At 33.8% G+C, this 26,109-nt stretch overlaps 4 protein-coding genes across 9 annotated transcripts; all 4 read left to right on the top strand.

The window, feature by feature from the left end:
• Nucleotides 1–336: 336 nt before the first annotated feature.
• LOC125580374 (reticulon-like protein B8) lies at nucleotides 337–2,047 on the top strand. Of its 2 annotated transcripts, none has more exons than XM_048744752.1 (6): nucleotides 337–575; nucleotides 786–967; nucleotides 1,074–1,254; nucleotides 1,355–1,496; nucleotides 1,581–1,650; nucleotides 1,738–2,047. In XM_048744752.1, exons 2-6 carry the CDS (start codon nucleotides 790–792, stop codon nucleotides 1,905–1,907), a joined length of 741 nt encoding a protein of 246 aa, XP_048600709.1. In that variant the 5' UTR covers nucleotides 337–575; nucleotides 786–789; the 3' UTR covers nucleotides 1,908–2,047. The 2 variants fall into 2 exon arrangements, with proteins under 2 accessions (XP_048600709.1, XP_048600708.1); XM_048744751.1 differs by having other exon boundaries at nucleotides 388–575; nucleotides 1,352–1,496.
• A 783-nt stretch (nucleotides 2,048–2,830) lies between these two features.
• On the top strand, nucleotides 2,831–10,686 carry LOC111197976. 5 transcript variants are annotated; one of them, XM_048744755.1, is made up of 8 exons: nucleotides 2,831–2,919; nucleotides 3,620–3,702; nucleotides 4,217–4,322; nucleotides 4,526–4,708; nucleotides 4,829–5,323; nucleotides 5,408–5,494; nucleotides 10,232–10,295; nucleotides 10,391–10,686. In XM_048744755.1, coding segments are annotated over exons 2-8 (987 nt in total). In that variant the 5' UTR covers nucleotides 2,831–2,919; nucleotides 3,620–3,651; the 3' UTR covers nucleotides 10,392–10,686. The 5 variants fall into 5 exon arrangements, with proteins under 5 accessions (XP_048600712.1, XP_048600710.1, XP_048600713.1 ...); XM_048744753.1 differs by lacking the exons at nucleotides 10,232–10,295; nucleotides 10,391–10,686 and adding exons at nucleotides 5,578–5,641; nucleotides 5,742–6,058; XM_048744756.1 differs by having other exon boundaries at nucleotides 2,869–2,974.
• Nucleotides 10,687–13,067: 2,381 nt separating this feature from the next.
• LOC125580375 (MLP-like protein 328) lies at nucleotides 13,068–16,797 on the top strand. Its single transcript, XM_048744758.1, has 2 exons — nucleotides 13,068–13,334; nucleotides 16,272–16,797. Exons 1-2 carry the CDS (start codon nucleotides 13,148–13,150, stop codon nucleotides 16,538–16,540), a joined length of 456 nt encoding a protein of 151 aa, XP_048600715.1. The 5' UTR covers nucleotides 13,068–13,147; the 3' UTR covers nucleotides 16,541–16,797.
• Nucleotides 16,798–23,687: 6,890 nt separating this feature from the next.
• Nucleotides 23,688–25,342, top strand: LOC106351149 (MLP-like protein 328). The gene is made up of 2 exons (XM_013790970.3): nucleotides 23,688–23,942; nucleotides 24,752–25,342. Exons 1-2 carry the CDS (start codon nucleotides 23,756–23,758, stop codon nucleotides 25,018–25,020), a joined length of 456 nt encoding a protein of 151 aa, XP_013646424.2. The 5' UTR covers nucleotides 23,688–23,755; the 3' UTR covers nucleotides 25,021–25,342.
• The last annotated feature ends 767 nt before the right edge of the window (nucleotides 25,343–26,109 follow it).

A 26,109-nucleotide genomic window follows, 5' to 3' on the forward strand; every position in this document is an offset into this window, starting at 1 on the left:
TAAAGTTCAGATGAGATCTAGACATTAACGGATATTGATATATTTTATATTTATATTAGATATTTTAATTTTATGTCTAGTTGTAAAATTAATTATTTTGATAAATTATAAAAAAAATTAGATAGACGCAAAAAAAAGCTAGACTAATATATAGATTTGCATTAACATTATTATTTGACTAAAACATATTTCTATCAATTTAGACTAATTAAAATGGTTTGAACCAATTTAAATCATATGAAGAAAATCGTTTTGCCTATCACTACACCAACTTTAGAACATTGCATATGAGATATACTATTTTATGGGTCACGTCAGAACAATGTCACGAGTAGCACGTGGGCAGCTGAAACTCCCATCCATACACAACAAAACTCCAAACTTACCCACATTTTTAAAACATAAAAACCATTACAGTTTCAATTCAATTATCCCACCTAACCAATCCCATCGCTTTCTTTTCAGTTCAATCTTTCATTCTTTGTGGTTCATCTCCCTCAGAATCCACAAACAGAAAAACTTTTCATTTGTGTGAGATTCTCAGAAACCAAATTCTTGTTCACCAACTCCTCCAGGTCTGTTCTTTGTCATCTCCATCTTTACTCTCGTTCTGCTCTTTCTCGCCAAGTTATAAGATCTGGGTTTCATGTCATTGTAATCATCACCAACGAACTAGTTAAAAAGTTGGATACTTTCAAGGGTTTTAAGTTTTAGGACAGTATTGGTCCGAAGATCCGATTTTTATATGTTTGTTTGAGAATCTCAGATTCCATTTTCTGTTTCAGAATCATGCATGAGAAGAATATTGTAGAGGACGTTATCAACGATTTCGTTGATAACTTCACTGAGACAGTTCAGAAGAAAAAGAACGTTTCGTTCTTCGAACAAGATGATACCGTCTCTTCTCGTTTCAACCGCATGTTCGGTCGGGAGAAGCCGATCCATCATGTCTTAGGCGGTGGCAAATGTAAGAAAACTCAATGATATTATTATGTGAGATTGGTTTTGTGTGTGTGTGTGTGGTTTTTTTTTTGGTTCTAACAAAGTCTTTTGAGAGATTCTATTCTTTTCAGCTGCTGATGTGTTGTTGTGGAGGAACAAGAAGATCTCCGCAAGTGTTCTGATGGGAGCTACTGCGATCTGGGTGCTTTTCGAGTGGATCAACTTCCATTTTCTCTCTCTCGTTTGTTACGGTCTCTTGCTTGGTATGATCGTGCAATTCGTCTGGTCTAATGCCTCAGGGGCTCTAAACCGGTTGGTTCTCTATGTTTCTGCTGTTATATAAACATATCATTAGGTTCCTTGTGATTGCAATCTAAACAAGTTTTTATTTATTATAAATGTCTCAAAGCAGCTCACAGTCTGGAGTGCCTCGCCTTGTCCTTCCAAAAGACTTCTTTGCTGATGTGGGTGTGACCGTTGGAACAGAGGTTAACCGCGGTTTGATGTTTCTTCAGGACTTGGCTTGTAGAGGGAGTTTGAAACAGTTCCTCATGGTAGTGTATATCTTATTAACATATCTGCATAATGTATAATGTTGTCATGGAACGTTAATGATTCTGTATTAACATCATGTTCAGGCTGCGATTGGACTATGGCTAGCCGCAATGATCGGGAGCTGTTGCAACTTCCTAACTGTTTTGTATATTGGTGAGTGAGATTCTTTAGAGAGATTGAGAATTTGAGTTAATAAGATTTTTTTTTTTCTAAGGGTTGATCCATTTTGTATGTGTGAAGGGTTTGTGGGAGCTCATACAATGCCGGTTCTGTATGAGAGATATGAAGACGAAGTTGATGGTTTTGTTGATTCTCTGCTGATGAAGTTTCATAGTCACTATAAGAAGATGGATACTGGCTTTCTCAGTCGAATCCCAAGTGGAAGGTTTGGGTTCAAGAAGCGTGACTAAACCAACTTCCTTATCTAAATCTTTCTTTCTTGTTAGAACAATGGATCATGGTTTGTTCTGTGTTGTGTTAATGCTTTGAGAATACTCATGTAGATTTGTGTAGTGAATCTTTTTATTTTGTTATTACAAACTTGTCTCCATTGGTTTCCTTGTTTAGTTAGTTTTGTCTCAAAAACATGCAATGATCACTCTTTTAGCACATACTATCAAAGTTATACAAGCAAAATAGAGGAAAGTTTTAACAATTGATATAAATTTATTATAGCAAATCTCCAAAATAACATACATTAAAAGTTTATAAAAAAAAATAGCACTTGATAGTAAAAAATTTCAAAATAGTATTCATTTGACAATAAAAAAACAACTAGATCACTATAATCCCTAATCCAACACGAGCCTTTAAAAACTTAACTTCAAATCTTAGTCACTAAATCCAAACTCAAATGTAGAATAAAAATCTATTTTAAATTTTAATCGATTCTTTTAGATATTGTTTTTCTTTTGTGTTGATTTTTTAACAAATGGTGTTAATGCTATTTTAGAATATTTATTTACATATATTATATTTTTAAGCCAAATCAAAAAGAAATCATAATTCGGGTAATAATCTGAATTAGAGTGATAAGATAAAATTAAAATAGCAGATTTTGGAATATAAAATAATCATCTTAAATTTAAAGCCTAAAATATTAATTTTCTTATAAAAGTTCTAATTTAATGTATAAAAATATAATAAAATGTAAATTATCACAAAATAAATTAAAGTTAACATGATATTCTTCTTCTTCTCTCCGTATCGTTGACCAGAAAAAAATTGACTGTCCTAACAAGAAGATCAGATAACTCTCCATGCATGGGATCCACCATAGTCACACATTTTACACGTGGCAGCTTCCTGAGCTCCAGAGCCGAAATGTGTAATTTTAAAAATAAATAAAATCAGTAAAATCAAAAAGAAAATGGAAAAAAATGAGTAAAGGAATCGATCCACGACGACGAAGATCAAAGTGAGGTTAGGTTTCTCTCTCTCTCCCTCGACGACGATTGATCTCGGATTTGCGACCGAGGTTACTGATCTTGTTAAAGCCTCTGTCTTATTTTTTCGTAAATCGAATTGGTTCTGTGTTTGTTTTGATTGAGAGTCGCATGTTCTTTTTAAAGTATTGTTTTCTTAATTTGATCCGGTTGTGTCCGAAAACGAAATCGATTGAAAGTTTTGATTTTTTGAATCTTGATCGATAAAGTTTTGATTTTTCATCTCATTTCTGGGGGAAATCAGCTTTATGTGTGTTGTAATGGTTTTACCTCTTCTGGAAACATATTACATAGTCTGTTTCGTAATAGAAGCTGGTTGATGTTTTTTGTAGTCCTTGATTGAACATAAACCTTTGGCCATGTTGACAGAAATTAGTATTGATTGTTCTAGAAATGGCACCATTGATTGTTTGATGTTTAGACATTGTTTTATTTATTTATTTTTTGAGGACACCAAAAAGTACTGTGAAAGTACATTATTTGTTTATCTGGGTTCTTGCTTTTGAGTTCCTGTCTAAATACTTGAGTTTAGAATGTGAGACAGAGTCTTTGTGTCTAATGATCGAGGATATTGCAAGATGTATTATCTCTCCATATAGTGTTGGAGTTTTTAACCGTTTCAATCTCATTTTCCCATGTACAGACTCTATGTATAATATACTGCTTCTACATGACAGGAACAAGCTCTGTTTAACAAAAAATCTCAGCCATGTCAAGTGGAGGAACAGTGAGAAGGGTTTCACGTCAAGATATACAACTGGTAATTAAATTTAAAGAAGGGTGTTGTTAGCATAGTGAACTACAATCTCAACTTTTTAAAATTAAAATATTTACTTTCTGTCTGGACATATTGATGTTGTTGTATCTTTGTAGATTCATATTATCCTATAGAATGTCATTTAGATGGCATATCCAAAAGGTTTATGTTTTTAGTAATGATAGAAAGAGCCATTTTTTTCCTTTCTGCCCTCTTCAAATACTTTTGAAATAACTTTTATGAAACTGTAGAAAAAAGGAGATGTCTTTTTTTTTTTAATTATGTATTGGAGGAGGAATATGTTTGATAGTGGTATATAGCTCGATTTTTAACTAGAAATTTGTAACACCCTCTAATATCAAAAGCATCATACTTGATGAAAAAGACATTCAGCTTCATTGTGTGAATGAACCTATGAATATACAATTATATATTTATATCTCTTGTCTACACTTCCAACTTTTCTGTCGAACCTTAAGCAACTAACTTAGTTTTGTCTGTTATTTTCCCATCTCAGGTTCAAAACCTTATAGAACGATGCCTTCAACTCTACATGAATCAAAAAGAAGTCGTGGAAACTTTACTGGAGCAAGCTAAAATCGAGCCTGGTTTCACAGAACTAGGTAATCCATATTCTTTAAATTAGTTTTTGATTTACACTCGAGCCTGATTGTGTAGTCATTTTTTCACTGATTGTTCTACTTTTCTGGATCCAATATACTTTGATTAAAAGTGTAAATATGTTCAGGACATCCCTATCCAAAATCATGTGTAAACGAATAGTCTTGCTTTAAAGCTGGATTTCTCTTCTTTTTTTTATTAACAGTTTGGCAGAAGCTTGAAGAAGAGAATCGTGAGTTCTTCAAGGCTTACTATCTTAGGCTCATGGTCAAACACCAGATCATGGAATTCAACAAGCTTCTTGAGCAGCAGGTTCACCACATGCAGCAGATGCATCCAAGTGGAGCTGCTTCCGTCCAAAACACAAATGGTTCTCATATTCAATCAAGTAAGATTCCTTTGGACTGAGCCTAAGATAGTAAGCCTTTATTACTTTAGGGTCTCTTTATTACTGGTCCTACAAGTTTGTACTAATCTATGCAACTGAAATCGATTCTCTTAATAACAGTGAATCAGAAACATTTGGGTTATGCCTCAGAGCACACTGATCAATCTCTGAAATCAATGCCCTCGAGTCTGTCTAATCCATACCTCAATGGATCTTCAACACTCAACACAACAAACGTAGCCTCTTCTGTGAACATATCGACCCATGCAAGGAGAGTTGATACTTCTTCTCCGAACATGCTCTCATCGCAGACCACCACAAACATTCCTATGATGCAAGGAATGAATGGAGGAGGAGGGATGATCAAGTCTGAAACCGCCTTTACAAGCCCTGCTTCTTCATTCATGTATGGTGGTGAAAGGAACGCCTTGGAAGGGCATTCCACAGTTAGAGACACTACTTCGATCTCAACCTTTGGTAACGAGTCCAGCAACAACCAACAACCTCTCAGTGAGACGCTTCTTGATTCGGAAGCTGCTACTTTTGGGTTCTTAGGTCAGATCACTAGGAACTTCAGCCTCTCTGATTTGACTGCTGATTTTTCTCAGAGCTCAGGTCTTTCTCTCTATCATTATTACTCCTTTGTATCTCTCGTTGTTCATACATTGTTTGTAACATAAGCTTTTCTGTTGATTCCAGAGATTCTGGAGAGCTATGATAAGTCACCTTTCCTTGTTTCTGATGGTGAAAACTTCCTGGACTCATGCGACAGGGGAGAGTATCAAGGTGAGAACATTGAGACTTTGTTTAAAAAAAAGAATGAAGAAGAAGGTATCTGTTGTGTTTCTCTAATATAGTGTTTATTGCAGGAGACAGCAAGAGACTGGAGACTATATCTGAAGGTTTCAGTTATGATAACCTTGGAAGCGAGTAGTAAGAAACAATGCTCATTACATTTGCCTCTTAAGATCTCAGGTTTGGTTCTTGAATGTGCTGATCTTAACATGGTCATCATCATCTTTGAACTATGCAGGTTTTGCTTCACTACTCATGACGTCGGACACGTTTGTGTGTAACATATTCAGGCCTTTGATCTTTTCTTTGCAAAAGACTATTGGGTGGGGTGTATAAAATGGGATTTCTATTTAACATTATTACTTTAGCTTAGAGTTGATAAGTGTGAGATGGTCATATGTAATTTGCAGTGTGTGTTTTTTTTTGTCTCTTTTCCCCTGTGTGTTAGTTTTTGTGCTTGTTATAAATTTTGTGTTGAGTGTGATTTAACTAATTATGTTAAAGAATGAAAGTAGTGGTATGCATCAAATTCAACATTATACATAGATTTGAATTTTTGATGCTCAAGTTGAGGTAGTGGTTGGTGTTGTTGTATCTTTAGTTTTTTTTTTTGGCTTTAAAATTTAATTTGTAAATATTTTGGTTGTGACTGTTTTTTTTTTTTTGAAAAAGTTTTAAAATCTGGGGTATCCCAGACCCATGGAGAGGTCCAGGCTAATCTCCAAATGAAGATACATCCCATGGATAGATTTTTTTTTCGGATATTCAAATGCTAAAGCATATGTCTATATCTGTGTTAGGTGACCAGGATAATTGTGACTTAGTTTCGCGCAGCAGGTGGATCGAAACTGAAACGTGCTGTGGCTTTTTTTTTTTTGTTAGCGGTTATTTGTTTCCCAAGATATCCAAAACTTTCAATAAAAACTTAAGCAAAAACTGATTTTTAAAATTAACATATTTTTTCAAAAATTTTGGTTTTAAATTTATTTTTGAAAATTAAAGCATGATTGCTTCGTTAATGAGCTTTACTAAGAAAACAAACCATAAACATAAAACAAAACAAAAACTCAACGACACACCTTAATCTTAAGGGAAAGATTAAACAATCATTGGTGTGTGAGCTCATGCCGGACCGCCAGGAGCCAAAGTAAAGCTCAAACCTTCCATCCCTCAGTACACTTCTTGCGATAGCATGAGCAATGACGTTAGTTGAGATCGATTCTTGTTAACCACAGTAAAACCTTAATGTCTCACAGACAATCGATCTGATCAAGTAAGTTTCGATAGCTAGCGAGGCCACAACGAAGGATTGGTGATGGTCCAAACTAGGTCTGGGCGTTCGGGTACCCGTTGGCATTCGGATCAGATTTTTCGGGTTTTCGGATTTTCGGGTTTACGCTTCTAGGTCCCATACTAAAATTTTATTAGTACGGGTCGGGTTCGGATAATAACACTTCGGGTTCGGTTCAAAATTGTATTGCATCATAAAACTCATAAAGTAATCATATATCGTACGGATTCGGGTTATATCGGTTCGGTTCGGATATAACCAAAGTAAAAAATAATTTTTTTGAAGTAAAACATAAAGAAAAATATCTAAATTAAATAAAAATTAATCTATCACATATAAAATTGATAAAATAACAATAAAATGTTAAATCAAACATGAAAACAAACATCATTTGTAAAAAAATATGTATTGCCTTATAGAGAGTAGATTTTTTATTTCAATGAGCAAATTATAAAATACTTATTTATAACTAATTATGTACTTAAAGCATTTATTAGAATTTTAATATTTATTATTATATATAATATTATCACAAATATTGAATTTAATAATTGGGATACTTATATATATTTCAAAATATTTATATTGACTATTAATTTCAGATTTTTCGGGTTACCCGTTCGGGTTCGGTTAATAACACTTCGGGTTCGGATATTTTTTGTACCACCCTACAAGACCCGTTCGGGTATTTTTACGTTTCGGGTCGGATAACGGTTCGAGTTTTTCGGTTCGGGTTCGGTTCAGATTTCGGGTTCCGGATTTTATGCCCAGGCCTAGCCCTAACGGCATCTAGTCCACACCAATGATTATCTCCTGGCCTCTTTAAGTTTCGCAGACTTTAGCGACCATTATAAATGTTTCAACCACTAGATCACCCTGAACTAATTGCTGCTTTTCTTTCTTGAAACATAGATTTATTAGCGATATAGACACATCAAAAACATTTAAAAGATATGACCATATTTTTGTACATAGTCTAGGTCTCGCAAAATTCCACCTTTCTATTTTTCAAATCATAATGGAGTTCAGCTAAAAATTACAACCCCAATCTGAACTATTAATTCATCACCACCATGCCAGAAATTGGATTAAATTCGATTGCATATTTTATTTTCTATAAAAGATAAAGATTGATTATTGATATTACGTGTATACGCACACCAATTAACCTAATGTGCACACTACCACAATCGAATGGTATGTCGATGTAGCACTTTAGGATCAAATCCACAAAGACCAATGATTACACTTTATTTCTATAGGATCAATATCAAGCTAAAACAATATGGGAGTTTTAAAATTTGAGGGTTTCGGATGATTAAGAATGCTAGCCTAGGGTGGTTTGATCGGGTGTTAAACAAGAGTGAGCCAAACAATCATTCAAGTTCAATTAAGAGTAAGTCCATAACTCGGATCACTCAGGTTGAATCAACACACTCTCGTGGTATTGATTCCTTTGCAAGTCGGTCTTGATGTCTAAACTCTCGTTTGGATCAAGACGCGCTAGCAAGCTTTAGAGATCAAGTCCGATATGTTCACAATACACCCTAATATCCACTCCCACTAGGGATGCAATGCTCATTCATAACAGATCTAGCAATCTATTACACGGTTAATGAACATGTTAAAACCTAGGATCTAATATTAAGCGGCCAGTTTAATGCAAGCATTAAAAATAGTTATGAATGAAGACAATCAAGGGATTCACTTATCTATGTTTAACTCACGGATCTAACACCCTAACACCTTAGACTAAGCAAGTGGATTACTCAGCCATGGACAGAGAAATCACAGAGATAACAGATGAAGAAAACATGTTTGAATTAATAATAAAAAGCAAAGAAGATTTAGAAATCTTTTCCAAAGGATGTAGAGATTCTTCTCCCTTAACAAGGGTACAAGTTTTCTCTCTCCAAAATCTCTCTAAAAAGTCACGTAGAATGCCTAGAATAATAATAAAATATATATTGCAGGTCTCCGGCGACTGCAGGAGAAAAATGGGGAAACCCTAGGTAAAATCCCGAAATATTTGGAAACTTCCTTAAAAATCTCTATCGCTGGAACATGCACCCCAGACTGCTCTGCACGACTGCTCTGCGTGAAAAACTCCAAATTGCACTATTTTTCTCTTCTTTTCCTCCAACTGGTTTATCTCCCATCCAATGCAACTCCATACCTGTAATGACTCGAAAAGGACTAGGAAGACTCGATAAAAACTTGAAAACCAATTAGAAAACACATATACAAGATGCCAAAAACACCAAATATCAATTCTCCCACACTTAGATCCTTGTTTGTCCTCAAACAATGTCAAGTATCAAGAATATGGAGAAAGGTTTGAAAGTGTGGGAACTCTCATATTCTCAGCAACCATACTTTAACCACGAATCTCTGAACCATATAAGCAATAAAACTAGGAAAACACACCCTTACCGGAACCCCACTGATTGCTGTTCAAGATCGGCTCTATACTCTACATCTCAAACCTGCAAAAGCTACACTTTCCAGACAAAGCTCCTTACATTCAATTAAGAGTAGCGTGAGCTTCTCATCACATGCACTATTAAGGGTGGACGGTCTAGGTGTGGAACATGCTATTTAATGGTGGAGTTAAGAGTGTTTAGGGGCTACCATTTTTTTGTAGAGGATGCAGGGTATCGCGCAAAACTGCAAGAGAGGAGGGATCCATTGATGTCCACAGCCTCTACTCGTTTTTGCTATATCTGGTGCGACTATTATGATGATGGAACATGCGACTGATTGTTCTGCTTTCCACTTTTCTCTGCATACTCTTCAACACTTGGTACCAACTTCTCGCTCGAACCTTCTCAGTACCTCCATGTTTCTTTTCTTTCTTCCCTTTCTCCATCACCTTATTTTCGTTTTTTTTTTTTTATCAATTCTGAGACCGCCTTTACAAGCCCTGCTCCTTTCATGTATGGTGGTGAAAGGAACGCCTTGGGAGGGCATTCCACAGTTAGAGACACTACTTTGATCTCAACCTTTGGTAACGAGTCCAACAACAACCAACAACCTCTCAGTGAGACGCTTCTTGATTCAGAAGCTGCTACTTTTGGGTTCTTAGGTCAGATCCCTCGGAACTTCAGCCCCTCTGACTTGACTGCTGATTTTTCTCAGAGCTCAGGTCTTTCTCTCTATCATTATTACTACTTTGTCTCGCTCGTTGTTCATACATGTTAGCATGAGACAGCAAACAGGAAGTAATAGGTTTCATTGTTTGTAACCATAAGCTTTCTTGTTGATTCCAGAGATTCTGGAGAGCTATGATAAGTCACCTTTCCTTGTGCCAGATGCTGAAAATTTCCTGGATTCCTGCGACAGGGGAGAGTATCAAGGTGAAAACATTGAGAGTTTGTTCAAAAAGGACGAAGAAGAAAGTATATGTTGTGTTTCTCTAATACAAGTGTTTATTGCAGGAGACAACAAGAGATTGGAGACCATATCTGAAGGTTTCAGTTATGATAACCTTGGGAGCGAGTAGTAAGAACAATGCTCATTACATTTGCATCTTAAGATCTCAGGTTGGTTTTTCGAATGTACAGAGCTAACATGGTCATCATCTTTGAACTATGCAGGTTTTGCTTCACTACTCATGACGCCGGACACGTTTGTGTGTAACATATTCAGGCCTTTGATCTTTTCTTTGCAAAGACTATTTGGTGGGGTGTATAAAAGGGGATTTCTATTTAACATTATTACTTTAGCTTAGAGTTGATAAGTGTGAGATGGTCATATGTAATTTTCAGTGTGTGTTTTTTTTGTCTCTTCTCTTGTGTTTTAGTTTTTGTACTTGTTATAATTTTTGTGTTGAGTGTGATTTAACTGATTATGTTGAAGAATGAAAGTGGTGGTAATGCATCAAATTCAACATTATACATGCTTTGATGCTCAAAGTTAAGGTATTTGGTGTTGTATCTTCAGTTTTTTTTTTTTTGCTTTAAATTTTAGTTTGTAAATATTTTGGTTGTGATTTTTTTTTGGTTAGCGGTTATTCGTTTCCAAAGATATCCACAACATTCAATAAAAACTTTTGAAAAACTGATTTTTCAAATTAACATATTTACTTTCAATTTTTTTGCTTTTAAATTCATTTTTGAAAAATTAAAGCATGATTGCTTCGCTAATGAGCTTTACTAAGTAAACAAACCATGGACATAAAAAGGAAAAACAAAACCTCAACGACAAACACCTTAATCTTAAGGGTAAGATTAATCAATCATTGGTGTGTGAGCTCATGCCGGACCGCCAGGAGCTAAAGTAAGGCTCAAACCAATTCCATCCCGCAGTACACTTCTTACGATAGCATGAGCAATGACGTAATTTGAGATCGATTCTTGTTAACCACAGTAAAACCTTAATGTCTCAGACAATCGATCTGATCAAGTAAGTTTCGATAGCTAGCGAGGCCACAACGAAGGATTGGTGATGACCCTAACGGCATCTAGTCCACACCAATGATTATCTCCTGGCCTCTTTAAGTTTCGCAGACTTTTGCGACCATTATAAATGTTTCAACCACTAGACCACCCTGAACTAATTGCTGCTTTTCTTTCTTGAAACATAGATTTATTAGCGATATAGACACATCAAAAACATTTAAAAGATATGACCATATTTTTGTACATAGTCTAGGTCTCGCAAAATTCCACCTTTCTATTTTTCAAATCATAATGGAGTTCAGCTAAAAATTACAACCCCAATCTGAACTATTAATTCATCATCACCATGCCAGGAATTGGATTAAATTCGATTGCATATTTTATTTTCTATCAAAGATAAAGATCGATTATATATGAAAAAATAAATTAAATTTTAACTTACAAACACACTAGTACTTGATAATGAGTTATTATACAGACACAATAGTATAAATTATTAAGCAACTAAATAATGTTTGAAAATTAGAAATTATTAAAATAAATAAATTAGTTGATTGTTTTATATAAAACTGCATATATGTACACAATTCGCTTTCTTATAAAGTCGGTTATGCGATTTTAGATGCTTTTTGATGGCTAAACATATTACAAAAAGTTATGTACAAATTAATGAGTTAGACCTAAAGTATAGTTACAACACAAGAGAAAGAAAAGACTTCTGGATTTGGACACTACCCAATAAAATATTGGTTTGAGTTGTTAAATTTTTTTTTGAAGGATATATATATATAGAATAGGCCTCTAAATTATTTTATTTATTAAAAGTTCTTTATAAATATCTATACTCTCCAAATTTTTATATACGGTCTTGAAAAACTCTACACATTGTATTTTGATGAAGAGATAACAGTAGTGTGAATGAACGTAAAACCGATACTGTGGAACGCGCCATCTGAAAGGTTCGAGCCTATACCTTCTTCAGTATATTACTTATATCAAATGAAAACGATCTGATACTGTTGCATAACAGTTGTGAAACGTCACGAATAAGCACGCCACCAGAATGTTTCGAGTGGATTCGGTTCGGTGAAGTCTAAAATTGTGTTGTACAAGATTTGCTCAAGTGGAGTTTCGCAATAGTCCGCTAACATGTGAAATTGTTATAAAATTATTTATTTTTAAATTATAATAATAATATTATAGTTTTAAACATAATAGATTAATATGAAATTTTATTATTTACAAATCAGGACATTTGGTATTTATATTATATAATATTGTTATCATTTATGAAGACCGCCTAAATAATAATTTAAGTTTTCGATTAAGCATTGTAGTTACTAGAAGTTGTGTTATCGTCACTTAATTAGCGCAATAACGCCTAACGTTTTAGAGCATCTCCAACCCCATTCCAATTTACTGTAAAATGGAGTGGAAAATGGAGGGATGAACAAATAAAAAACAAATTACTCCATTTACGGAGTAATCATTTTTTTTGTTTGTTCATTACTCCATTTTTCATTCTATTTTGTAGTAAATTATGGAGTGTGGTTGGAATGATCTTAGACAATGATTTTACGCTGGATGAACAATATAATTTACATAAATAGATTAGTAACTTTTGTGACCCAATGGCAATAATGCTCATTAAATAGTGGGTTGAAAAAAGATAGAAGAAATAGACACAATAATGTGTATTTTGGCATGCTTATCTTCTAAGTTCTGCTGTGCCGACTACCCTCATTAAAAAGCGATCGAGAATTTGATTACCATTGAAAGTAACATTTATATAACTTGACCGTCAAATGATTGATCAAAGAAACAGTAGAACCATATTTTTACTATCACGCCACTATATAAACAAACAAACAAAAAAGAGTCGAAGCGTTATTTCATCAACCAAAACAAACAAACAAACAAAAAAGAGTCGAAGCTTTAAAACGAGAGACAGAAATGGCGACGTCGGGAACATACGTGAAGGAGGTTCCATTGAAAGGGACGGTGGAGAAACACTACAAGAAGTGGAGGAGCGAGAACCATGCCATCTCGGAAGCCATCGGTCACCACGTCCAAAATGTCACCATTCACGAAGGCGAATGGGACTCTCACGGGGCCATCAAGACTTGGGACTACACACGCGGTATTACTTATACTTTCTAGCTAATTTTCCCCAATATATATTCCTATATAAACATTATTAAGTTAAACTATAGCCTATGTATGAAACCAAGGTATCGGAAGTAGTACTATACTGCCTTATGAATTAAGATTATTTTGTACGAGATATAAGCCTGTTGGAACGCAACGGGTTTTGTTTTTTTTTTTAATTTAATAAAAACAATAAAATTATAAATTATTTTATTATAGTTTTATGATTGATTTTTGTATGTGTTGTTTAAGATTTATTTTATAATTAAACCCTGTTTCCACAAATAAGTTCAAGTTTATATTTTTATTTTATAATCATGGTGCATAGATGAATTGTTATAAACTTTGTATTTAGGATTAGAGAAATTATATACTTAGACGTTTAAACGGAACAAAACACAAAATAAAGAAATTAAATGAAAATTAAAAAGAAATGAAAGTCAAATACATCAATCGAGTCAATGACAACATTATACATGTTCTTATGTACTAATTCAATATTTTATTAAATAAGTCTTTAAAATTTTATTAATAAAATAAATATAGAAAATATAGAAAATATAGAAAATATAAAAATTCATAAACAATTTAAAACAAATCATTCACGAGAATCATTTTGAAGATAATGAATTTTTCTAATCTGAATTAGAGTAATCATAACCCAGAGACTGACTGCTATTTTGGATTTTTTTTAATATGTTATGTTCTATGTGTGTGTTGGTTGGATTTGGAAAAGTTCAGGATTGTTAAAGGGAAGAATGTATACTAATGATAGCTTCAGGGTAGCCAGTTTATAGCACTCAATGCACGTTATTCCTTAGTCGCTTTTATAAAACCACATATAATTTTATTCTTGATTTTTGTGAATTTTTGTGATTTGTTTCGATTTTTTAATATTTTATGTATTTTATACTTAAATATTGTTGTGAATCTTTTATTTTTGTAAAATTTTGGGTGATTATTTTTATATTTATTTTATCAATAAAATAATTTAAAATAATTTTGTGAATTTTTTGAATTTTTGTGAATTTTATTGACTTTTTATGATTTGGTTGAATTTTTTTTTGATTTTTTTATATATTTGTATTTTTTGATTTAGTTTATTAATAAAATAATTTAAAATTTTGGTGAATATTTTTTTTTTTGAATTTTTAGTTATTTAATTGATTTGTTTTGAATTTTTTTATGAATTTTTATATTTTCTTTATTTTAATATTTATTTTATTAATAAAATAATTTTAAAAAAAAATTCAAAAAAAAAAAACCGACACATCATCGATTTTGAACAGTACCGGTTACCGTTTTGACTTGATGAACAAGTAAGCCAGGTTAGAGGTCTTTTTTGATAAAAGTGTCACTTTGAAAGTTTAAACTGCTCGTGAAATACCCTCAAGATTTAAAGTGTAAGTGGCTGCCACTTTAAAGATTTTTTATGCGATTTTCTCCAAGTATTTGTGTTTACTATTAACAAATAAAATAATTGCTTAAGATGTTAGATGACATGTTTTACACAGATTGAACACATAACCAAATGTAAGCAAACATTCAATATGTACCATAGTCATGAGTCATGACTTGAATTCAATCAATCAGGATTGGCTGGTGCAATCAGTAAAATATCATTGTAATTTTGATATCGATAGATTATAATAGTCCAAGTTTGATTTGATTTTCCTACCACAACAACATATCTATACTTTAAATTAGTAATTTAGTATGCGTCAGAGCATTATTAATGACAAAAAATACACATGAATATCTTATCAATATAATAACAACATACATTCTTAAGTAGTTTAGTTAAGTAACTAAATTAAAAACCAGAAAGTTGAATAAACCAATAGAGTCAAAGCAATTGTTTCAAGAACTCTTCAAAAAATTTATTATATAATAAACCATTTCACTTTTTTCCCTCGTACATTTTTATTATTTAAACTATTTTATTGTTGAGAGACCTAATGAAAAACTTACGATAAGGGTGTTCTCATGACGTTTGACAAAAAAAAAAAGTGTTCTCATGACTAGTACGGTCTGGCAAATATATATATATATAAGAGAAATTATTGGATTCAACCTCTAGGTTCACCATCCAATAGTGTTTGAGTATTTGGTATTTGATATCTTTTAAAAAAATATATAAGTAAATATCCAAATTAGATTATATTTTTAAACTAAAACAATAAAAATACATAAAAATAGTTACAAAAAAATAAATAAATTAATATTGTTAAGTCTTCAGCAAAATACTAAATCCTAAACCCTAAATACTAAACCCTAAACCCTAAACGTTAAACCTTAAACTTTGGATAAACTCTAAACCGTTGAAAAATCTTAAACCCTAAATCATACATTAAAAACTAAATTTTAATAACACTAAACCCTAAATCCTAATCCCTAAACCCTAAACCCTTAGGTAAACTCTGAATCCTTGGATAAATCATAAACTCTAGGGTTTAATTTTAAATATTTTTGATTTGAAGTTTATGATTTATCCAAGGTTTAGGGTTTAGTGATTAGAGTTTAGTGTTTAGTGTTATTAAGATTTAGTTTTTAATGTATGATTTAGAGTTTAAAATTTTCCAATGGTTTACGGTTTATCCAAAATTTAAGGTTTATAATTTAGGGTTTGGAGTTTAGGATTTAGGGTATAGGTTTTAGTATTTTGCTAACGGTTTAACAATATTTATTTATTTATTTTTTGTAACTATTTTTATGTATTTTTATTGTTTTATTTTAAAAATATAATTTTATTTGGAAATTCAATTTTGTTTCTTTTTTTTAAAAGATATCAAATATCAAATACTCAAACACTATCGGTTGGTGAATCTAGAGGTTCACGTTAGGGTGAAACCAATAATTTCTCTATATATAATTAATGAAATGACCGACCGATCGAAATTTAAAGAACATTTTGTGTTCGCGTAAAAAGATGGGAAGCCGGAGGTGTTCAAGGAAAGGAGAGAGATAGACGATGAGAAGAAATCGGTGACGTTTAGAGGACTTGAAGGTCACATGATGGAGCAACTCAAGGTGTATGACGTCATCTTTGAATTTATTCCGAAGTTGAAGGATGGCTGCGTCTGCAAAATCACTATGATATGGGAGAAGCGTAACGATGAGTTCCCCGAACCAAGCAGCTACATGAAACTCGTCAAGAGCATGGTTGCTGACATGGACGACCACGTTCTCAAAGCTTAATCATCATCATTCATCATCATCGCCATCACAATCCACCATCACCAATTCACCATCACAATCACCGTCACCATGATCAATATCATCTCCACCTTATTAAGATGCTTTTCAATTCAATAAATGGGGTCTTGCTGAGTTTATATCTTTGTAAGACCATGATCTGATATGTTCTTGTGGTCATCGACCGGTTTGATATGTTATGCTTTGATAATATGTTCTTGTTTACTTATCAATATATTCCAGTGTTATTAAGTGTGTCATAGGTTTGTGGATAATTTTCTAAATGCTGTGCGTTCTTAACCCGTAGTTTGATTCCTGTTGAAGAAGGAAACAAATGGTTTCGACAAAGAAATGTACAGAACTACCAATTCAAGCCGCCAAAGTGGTTGGTGTATAGTTGCATTCCCCACAAGGGTCCAACTCATATTGGTCTGATCAAATAGAAATGTAAGGATTTGGTCCTCAGTTAACTTGAATAAAATAATACAGTTTCAGTGTTTATTTTTCTCAAAATCATAATGCCGTTCTATTACTTATATTTGAGATGGTTTGAAAAATCAAACCGTAATAGAATAACTCTCGAAAAAATATAGCACTTTTAGCTAACAAATCTGCACTTTTATTATTTTTCCGAAGAACAAAGAATAAAATGAAAGCATGGAAACTCTTACTCGATCTCTTAAGTTCTTTATCTCTCTCAAAAATTTGTGCCAAACCTCATGTTTTTTTTTTAATAATGCGAACCTCATGTTGACGCGTCTTTCGCGTCTTTTCTTAACTAAATGTTCCAAAATTTTATACTATTAAGTGTTTGAGCATACACTGCCCAAGTGAGTACTTCAAATTCTGAATGGAGTAGACGACATAGTCAATGTGTTCATTACGAGCACCTAAAAACTGATAGTACACCATATGCTTTTTTTAAACCCAACCAAATCCACTATATGTTTAATCACTATCGCAAAAACCATCGACTAGGCATATACTTCTCAAGGTTAAGATTTAGTAAACTGTCAACCATTTTGTTAACCAATGGTATCAGCACCACTGTTTGCATCATGCCATGCAAAACATTCCTCTTATGCATGTCGAAACATTGCTTAAAGGATTTCTATCAATTTCTTTGAACAATTTTATCATTACTTTTTTTTTTCAGTTTATCATTACTTAATTTTCAAATAAAGCAGATTATCCAAAATAAAATCTTGATCATCTATATAATTATATATTTCCAGTGTTTATAATTTACAATATTCATATATAATTAGACATGTAGTTGTGCGCTATGAATTGCTTTGGTTCGAAAATATGCTTATCTCTCATTTTACTATATATGTTTTAGTTTTACCATATTTTAAGAATCTCTTAATTAATCCTTTATATTTTATTGTCATAGAGAATACTATTATTCACAAACCGAAAAATGACGAAACTGGACCAATTTTTGATGGAACACCATTCGAATACAGTAAATTAGGGTTCTCATCTAATTCTAATTTTATGGTCAACTAATTTAGATCCTAGGGAACTAGTGGAGTCGTCATATGTGTATTCTCATTGGCCCCCACCGATCGCAGAGTTGAAAGCATGATTAACCCAAATAGCCATTTGAGTCTTTTAATCATTATTTTAGTAATTAAAAGCAACTAAGAAACTCACTTAAGAAATATCATGATTTTGGGTCTCCAATGTTAGTTTTTTATTTTGGGGTTCTTAATTAAACATTGTTTTTGATTATTATTGTATAATTTGTGATCAAAATGTATGAATTTGTGATCAAAATGTATAAAAAGTTTTTGATTATTTTCTGAACACGAGAAGAATGGTAAGACAAAGAAGAGTTATCTGTGTTGTAGGCTCCTCAGCTATGCTTGGCTTCTTTGGTTCTGCTTGGAGGAGGTCATCGTAGAGTTCTTCTGTAATGACCCCAACCCTAGGCTTTGCCCAAGGGTCAAGTCATTTTTCTTTAGAGAGAGAGAGAGAGAGAGAGAGAGAGAGAGAGAGAGAGAGAGAGAGAGAGAGAGAGAGAGAGAGAGAGAGAGGGAAGGAAGAAGCTCACCAAGAGTCCTCGCCGGAGCCACCGCACGCCAGGACGTCATCAAGCTCGTCATCACCATCAACCGCAGCTCGAGGTAACCGGAAACCGCCATGTTTTGAGTTATGTTTCGGTCGTTTTAGTAAATCGATCATAACTTTCTAACCGTAGTGAATCTCGTGCATCCAAGGCCATCATCGTGTTCCTCTCGTCAAGACGAAGCCGTAGACACCAACCGCGTCGCGATCGGAGCCTGGACGAAGCCGTACGCGCCCCCCGAAGATTCGCCTCTGCGCGCGCGTGAGTTCCACGCGCCGCCGTCGGACCACCGTCCTCCGCCGCATCGCCGCCGCCGGACCACCGTTCTCCGCCGTCGCCGCCGGCCAACTTTCCGGTAAGCCACCGCCGGATCTCCGCCGTCGCCGCCGGTGACCGACACCGGTGACTCGCCGGCGACTCGCTAACTCGGCCGAGTCGACCCGGTGAGTCAACTCGGTTGACTCGGTTAACCGGTTGGTTAGCCGGTTTGAATTGATTTCAATTCGGTTAGGCTAAACCGGTCGGTTTAAATCAATTGAAAATCGGTTAGGATAAACCGGATTAATTAATTAAATAATTAATTAATTAATTAATTAATTAATTAAATAATTAATCTTTGACCAGCGGGTTGACTTTTCCGTAAATACCCGTTTTAAACCGTTCGAAAGGCGTTCTGACTCGAAATTTCGATCTGATTTCAGATTTGGAGTCCATTTGAGCAGCTGGAGTTCATATATACCACTTCTCTTCATTGCTAAGGTGAGGGCTACTCCGTTAAATCCCGAGCTAGTTTAGTACTACCGTTATGGAAAGTTTAGTTTCGAAACATGATCCGTCTCTGTGAATCGAGTCTGTTTGAGAGTCTTGCTTGTTTATTATTATTATTGATTGTTAAACCGGAAATAGGATAATAGAGGATTCAACGGTTGATTGAAATGATTGATGTTAAGAATTGTTATATATATGTATATATATGCGAGTCCATGTTTTGGAGATTTGCGGGGTGCAGAGACGTTTGCACTGGCTGCCTATGTTTGAGGAGTTTTGCGGGGTGCAGAGACGTTTGCACTGGCTGCCATGTTTGTGGAGATTTGCGGGGGTACAGAGACGTTTGTACTTACGACGCCTTAGAGATTTGCGGGGTGCAGTGTGGACTACTGTGCTAGCGACGCCTGTAGAGTTATATATATTTATATCCTTATGAGGAAATGTGATATGCTATTATCGCATTGGTTGTATCATGTCTAGTCCACTAGACATATGTGATTGTTCTGTGTGGTGTAATAGGCACCGTGATTGTCTCGTGCTAGAGCTAGGCCTACATAGTTGTAGTGCTATGAACTGAGTCAGTGGTTTGCGGTTTAGCATCCCATACCTCACTGGGCGATTCCCCTGTCGCTCACCCCTCCTTATTTCCCCCTTTCAGGTGAGACCGATGAGCAGGAGTGATTTTTCGGACCGGTGCTATTGGGCTTTTGGACTTCTATCGTTTTATCGATTTTATCGTTATCGGGCCTCTAGGCCTTTGGACTTTTATCGTTATGGTATTTCGTATTTTGGATTCTCGGTTTATGTCGTACCTTATGTTTCAGATTTTATTTTATATTATGGAATTCATGCGTGGATGTGGACTTTCAAATATTTATATATGGATATTTCAGATATTTGTATTTATCGAAGTATTTTTACTATTTCGAAAGTGACGGGTGTCACATCTTCATTCCGATAAAGAATAGCAGTGCCCCGAGAAGCGCAACACTCTGCGATCAAACATCATAATCCAAAAGAATGAGACTCATTGAAAGATTACTCAAGAGCAAGTTCAGCTCTAAGAACAAGACTTCCATGGCAAAAGCAAGCAAAGAATGTGAAAATGAAGAGAAGTGTTTAGACAAACCTGCAAGAACTCGGTCAATAGAAGAGAGAGTTGGCGGTCCTCAGGTCCATAGTTGTAGAAATCATATAAGATGGGACTAACAATCACCAAGTAGAAAGCCGTAGAGAACGGAGACAGAGATGTTGCAGGATCCTCAAGGAAAGGTTAGTTTGATTCCACACAAGCTTCTGGGGTCTGTAAAGCACGTTCCACCATGAAGCTACCTTGTGTATCTGCAGCACACAAAGGCATCAACAGTAAAGAAGAGCCCAACCAAGAGACTGTTGAAGAAACAATCAATAACCAACCATCATCAAAAGTCAGAGTCAGTAGCAATTAGTAAGCTTAATTTGACATCAACGCATCCAAAGCTAACATATTTAACCACAAAAAAAAAAAAAAAAAACAGATCAAAATGCCAAAAATGAAACCAGAAACCACATATCATTCCTCAGTATCTAACACATTAAACTGAGGATCACATGATTGAAATCGAATGGAAGAGGACCTGGTGCCGTAAGTTTAAAGATGACTCAGAAGCGAAATGTGGAGAGGAGGAAGAAGACAAAGACGCTTGAGGTTGGCTCCCAGACAAAGCTCTCGATAACCACACCCATCGATCACCGGGGATAGCCACCGTCTCCAGCAACCAATCAACCACCGCGCCACCACAATCCTCGCTTCGATATATCGTAGAAGAGCAGAACCAACACTTGACCAATCTCATCTTGTCTCCTCCTTAAAAAGATCCCTACAAGAACACAGATGAATCACAACAAAGAAGAGATTCAGTCAGACATCAAAGTGAAGCAAAATCACAAAACCTGGGAAGAAGATCGGAGGTGAGATGCAATTGAGGTGTTGTTTAGCAAAAACGCCATCTAGCAACGCTTTCAATAAGAGTACTGGATCACTGAAATGCAAGAATCAGCGTCTCCCTCACTGCAAATTGACTTATTTAAAGATCTTAGCAAATATTTATTTAAGTTTTGTAAAGTAATTTCCGTTACTTTACAAAGAACAGAAATCCTGTGGTTTCAAGATGTGTTTAACAAAACCACAAAACCATATGTTACAATTTATTAATCTATTAATTTGCAATTCAACCATGGTCCGGCGATCCAAAAGGTAATCTGGTTCAGTCCTTGCGTTTAATATTTTTACCTTTTTATTAGAAATGCAACTCAATATTTTTTTAACAATTATAACAAAATATTTAAAAGATATTTTTAGAATTTGTTTGAAAAATATGAAAATTACATTTTAAATTAAAATTATCCTAAAATATGATAAGTTTTGATGTAAACGAAAACTCAAATTATGTCAAAAATAATGATATTCAATGATAATAACAATTTTAATTGATTATTTTTAAAAAAATACATTTACAAAAATATTGTTTGAAAGAAAATTCATTTATCTTTCAGATATAAAATAAAAATATTATAATTAAATAATAAAAAATATAAATAAAAACCATAAATTTAGCAAATGACAATTGATTTATATTATGCTAAAATTTTATTTCTAACAAATTATCAAATGACAAATGAGTTATGAGCAAATAATACCATATAATTCTTTAAAACATAGCCATTCTTAAATATTTTTTGAATAAATAATTATTTTTAAATTTAATCAACTGAAAATAATATCCGTACAATTGTGTGAGTCAAATTCTAGTTTTATTGATGCATGTTATATATTAGTGCTGCATGTTTTAGGTAACATTTTAATGATGCACGTTTTTAAAAATCTCCATTATTAAAATTATGCACGTAAGGATAACTCATGAGTTTTTTGGGTTGATTAAATGACATTATGTCCAAATTTATTTAAGGACATTTCATTAAGTTAACTGAAAAAGACAAACAATAAAATAGGAAGTTTAAATTCATTTAAGCATATTTCATTAATGTAACTGAAAAGACAAGTAATAAATTAGGCAGTTTTATTCGTTTTAGGATATTTCATAAATGCAACTGAAAAAGACAAGCAAAAAAAAAAAGGAGTTTAATTAATGAAGTAAGAACATTTTCAAATGAGTACTTCTCTTTTAATACTATAGATAATAGCCCAACTACCCACATGCCACATTAATAACGTGGTCGACTATCATTTTATTTTTATTATTGAAAAGAACAAAATTTAGTGGGTGAACCTTTAAATTCACTACACCCTTTAAAACCAATCAAATTGACACATAGATTATTAATTAAAAAATATTAAATTAAATAAAATATAGCTACAAAAAATAAAAACGCTAATTTTAACGACGTTAACGCTTCCAGCGAAACCCTAAACCCTAAATCTTAAATTCTAAACCCTATACCCTAAATTCTAAACCCAAATTCAAACCTCTAAACCCAAATCCTATACTCTAAGCCCTAATCCTAGACCCTAAACCCAAATTATATATCTTAAACCCAAAAAATCGACTATAAACCTAAATCCTATACCCTAAACCCAACTCTTAGACCCTAAACCCAAACCGTAAACCTTAACCCAAACCCTATAGCATCTAAGTTTGGGGTTTGAATTTAGGGTTTACCGTTTGGGTTTTAGGTCTAGGATTTGGGTTTAGGGTATAGGTTTTGGGTTTAGGATTTACGGTTTGGGTTTAAAATTTACCGTTTGGACTTATGGTTAAGGTTTTGGGTTTAGGGCATATAATTTGGGTTTAAGATTTACGGTTTGGGTTTAGGATCTACGACTTGGGTTTATGGTATAGAGTTTAGGTTTATAGTCTAGTTTTTGGGTTTAGAGTATATAATTAGGGTTTAGGGTCTAGGATTAGGGTTTAGGGTATAGGGTTTGAGTTTAGAATTTATGGTATAAAGTTTAGAATTTAAGATTTAGGGTCTAGGGTTTAGCTGAAAGCATTAGCGTCGTTAAAATTAGCGTTTTTATTTTTTGTAGCTATTTTTTATTTAATTTAATATTTTTTAATTAATAATCTTTGTGTCACTTTGATTGGTCATAAAAAGTGTGATGAATTTAAAAGTTCATCTTGTGGGGTGAATCTAAGTTGTGTCCAATTAAAAACACACACATTTCGATGACCAGTACGCTCATTAAATAGTATAGGTTTGAAAATGAAGAAGATAAGATTCTAGCACGCACTATCAAATGATTGGAAACGGTAGAAACCATGTTTTAACCGTCACATTCACTCTGCTTATATAAACGAAGGCGATATGTGATAATTCATCAACAAAAACAAAGCAAAAAAAAACACAAGTGGAAGCTTTAAAACAAAGATAGAAAAATGGCGACGTCGGGAACATACGTGACGGAGGTTCCGTTGAAAGGAGCAGCGGAGAAACACTACAAGAAGTGGAAGAGCGAGAACCATATCTTCCCTGACGCCATCGGCCACCACATCAAAAATGTCACCGTCCACGAGGGAGAATCTGACTCTCACGGATCCATCAGGAGTTGGAACTACACATGGGGTATAGTAATACAATTTCTTATATTTTCTCCATATATATATATATATATATATATATATTCTGCTTATACAATAATTTGATTTTCAGAAATTCTGTCTATCGACTTTGTAATCATTTGATTAAATCAAACATTTTTATAAATACAAAAATTCTAACTTTGTCAAAAATATATATATATATATATATATATATATATATATTCACACTTTATATACACACTATATTGAGTTTAAGTTTATATATAGTGCCTGTGTGAAACTAGGGTTTCAGTAGTCTTTTGCCAAGTACTTTAAACACACAACTTTTCATTGTTTATCATATTTTTGAAACTGTAAACAAAAATACATGCTAACGCTGGCGTTTATTTAGCAGAAGTTTGTTTTCCTAAAAATATTTTTTCATGTTTATTTAGCAGAAGTTTTTTGAAACTGTAAACACAAATACATGCTAGCGTTGCGTTTATAATTAGCAGAAGAATTTTCCATTATCGACTCGGTCACATTAAACAAGAATGGAAAACAAACACTAAAATCATTCATAGCTAGTCATCATATATCGAAAGCCATCTAGATTGGTTGGTCTAGTTAAAGAACGTAGAACTGTGAATTCAGCTCTCTCTCTCTATGGTTTGATTCACTTATCGATTCGTGACGTAGTACAACCTGTACAGACTATTTAAACGGAACATTAATCCGCTGAAATTTCATTATGATCTTATAATATCCTTATGAGTATATATAGCGGTATGATAAGTCACATGTTGGTAATTTATTAAATTAATGAATAAAAATGAATTTCTGTTTGTAAAGATGGAAAGGAAGAGGTATTCAAGGAGAAGAGAGAGGTAGACGATGAGAACTTAACATTGGTTTTAAGAGGACTTGAGGGTCACGTGATGGAGCAGCTCAAGGTGTTTGATGTCATCTACCAATTTATCCCCAAAACTGAGGATACCAGCTCCTGCAAAATCACTATAATATGGGAGAAGCGCAAAGATGAGTACCCTGAACCAAGCACCTACATGAAATTCAACAAGAGCGTGATCGTTGACATGGGCCACCACGCCAGCAAAGCTTAATCGTCATCACCATCGATCATCATCACCATCCTCATCACAATCATGCACCATCATCACTATATATCTCTATTTACTTATTAAACAGGTTTCAAAATAATAATCAATAAATGGGGGTCTTGTACGTGGCGTTTCAATTATAAGTAATTGGTTGGCTTTTGTAATAGAGCATATGCAATGGCGGACTCCTTCTTGGAGTCCTTACCATTATTTTAGTATATTTTTTTTTTGAATAGTCAAGAACTCTAGTAAAAATGGTGTGTCCAATGGTGATCTCCGATTAGGAGTCTTTAAGAATAAAAAAATATTTTTTTTTAAAGTGAAATTTAATTTTTATTTATTAGAAGATAAAGTATAAAGATATATTGATTAAAAATAAAGATACAATGATTAAATATAAAGATAAACTAATTATTAATCTTCATCACCAAATTTGTTCCAAATATTTTCGATTAAATCATTCTTCAATCGTTCATGCATATGCCTATCGCGAAGATCATTCCGATTGGGAAATATATTATTCAGATTTGTAGGCCTCTCGGTTTCGACCTCTGAACTTCTGATGACGTCTCCTTCTTCAAATTCAGATATATCGTAACGAATGTATCCATCTCGTTCATTTTCGACTATCATATTGTGTAGTATGATACATGCTCTCATAATCTTTCCTATATTTGCTTTGTTCATTGAAAGAATCGGGTTTCTCACAATCGCAAACCGGGATTGTAGTATTCCAAATCGATTAATCTAGAAGAGAAGCCTTCTATTTACCTTGAGGATCCGAGGAAGACCAATTGCGATGGTGGGTCGAGAGAATCGCCGTCGAAAGTCGAGAGGATTTTTTTTTCTTTGCTTCGGTCGAAATGATCCTTTTTTTCCCCATACGAAACATAAAAGCGGCCCGATCCACTCAAATTCAGACACGTAACACGAGGATCGAGTCCGTCAACCACCTAATTACGGATCAATCCTTACGTTTATTAAACTTAATATTATTATTATATTAAAACTAATGGGACCATTAAGCGCTAAGGATTCGGGGTCATCCCCGTTGCGCATGCTCTAAGATGGTTTAATTTGATGTTATGGTCT

Source organism: Brassica napus, chromosome C1 (genome assembly GCF_020379485.1).
Source record: "Brassica napus cultivar Da-Ae chromosome C1, Da-Ae, whole genome shotgun sequence".
NCBI lineage: Eukaryota > Viridiplantae > Streptophyta > Magnoliopsida > Brassicales > Brassicaceae > Brassica > Brassica napus.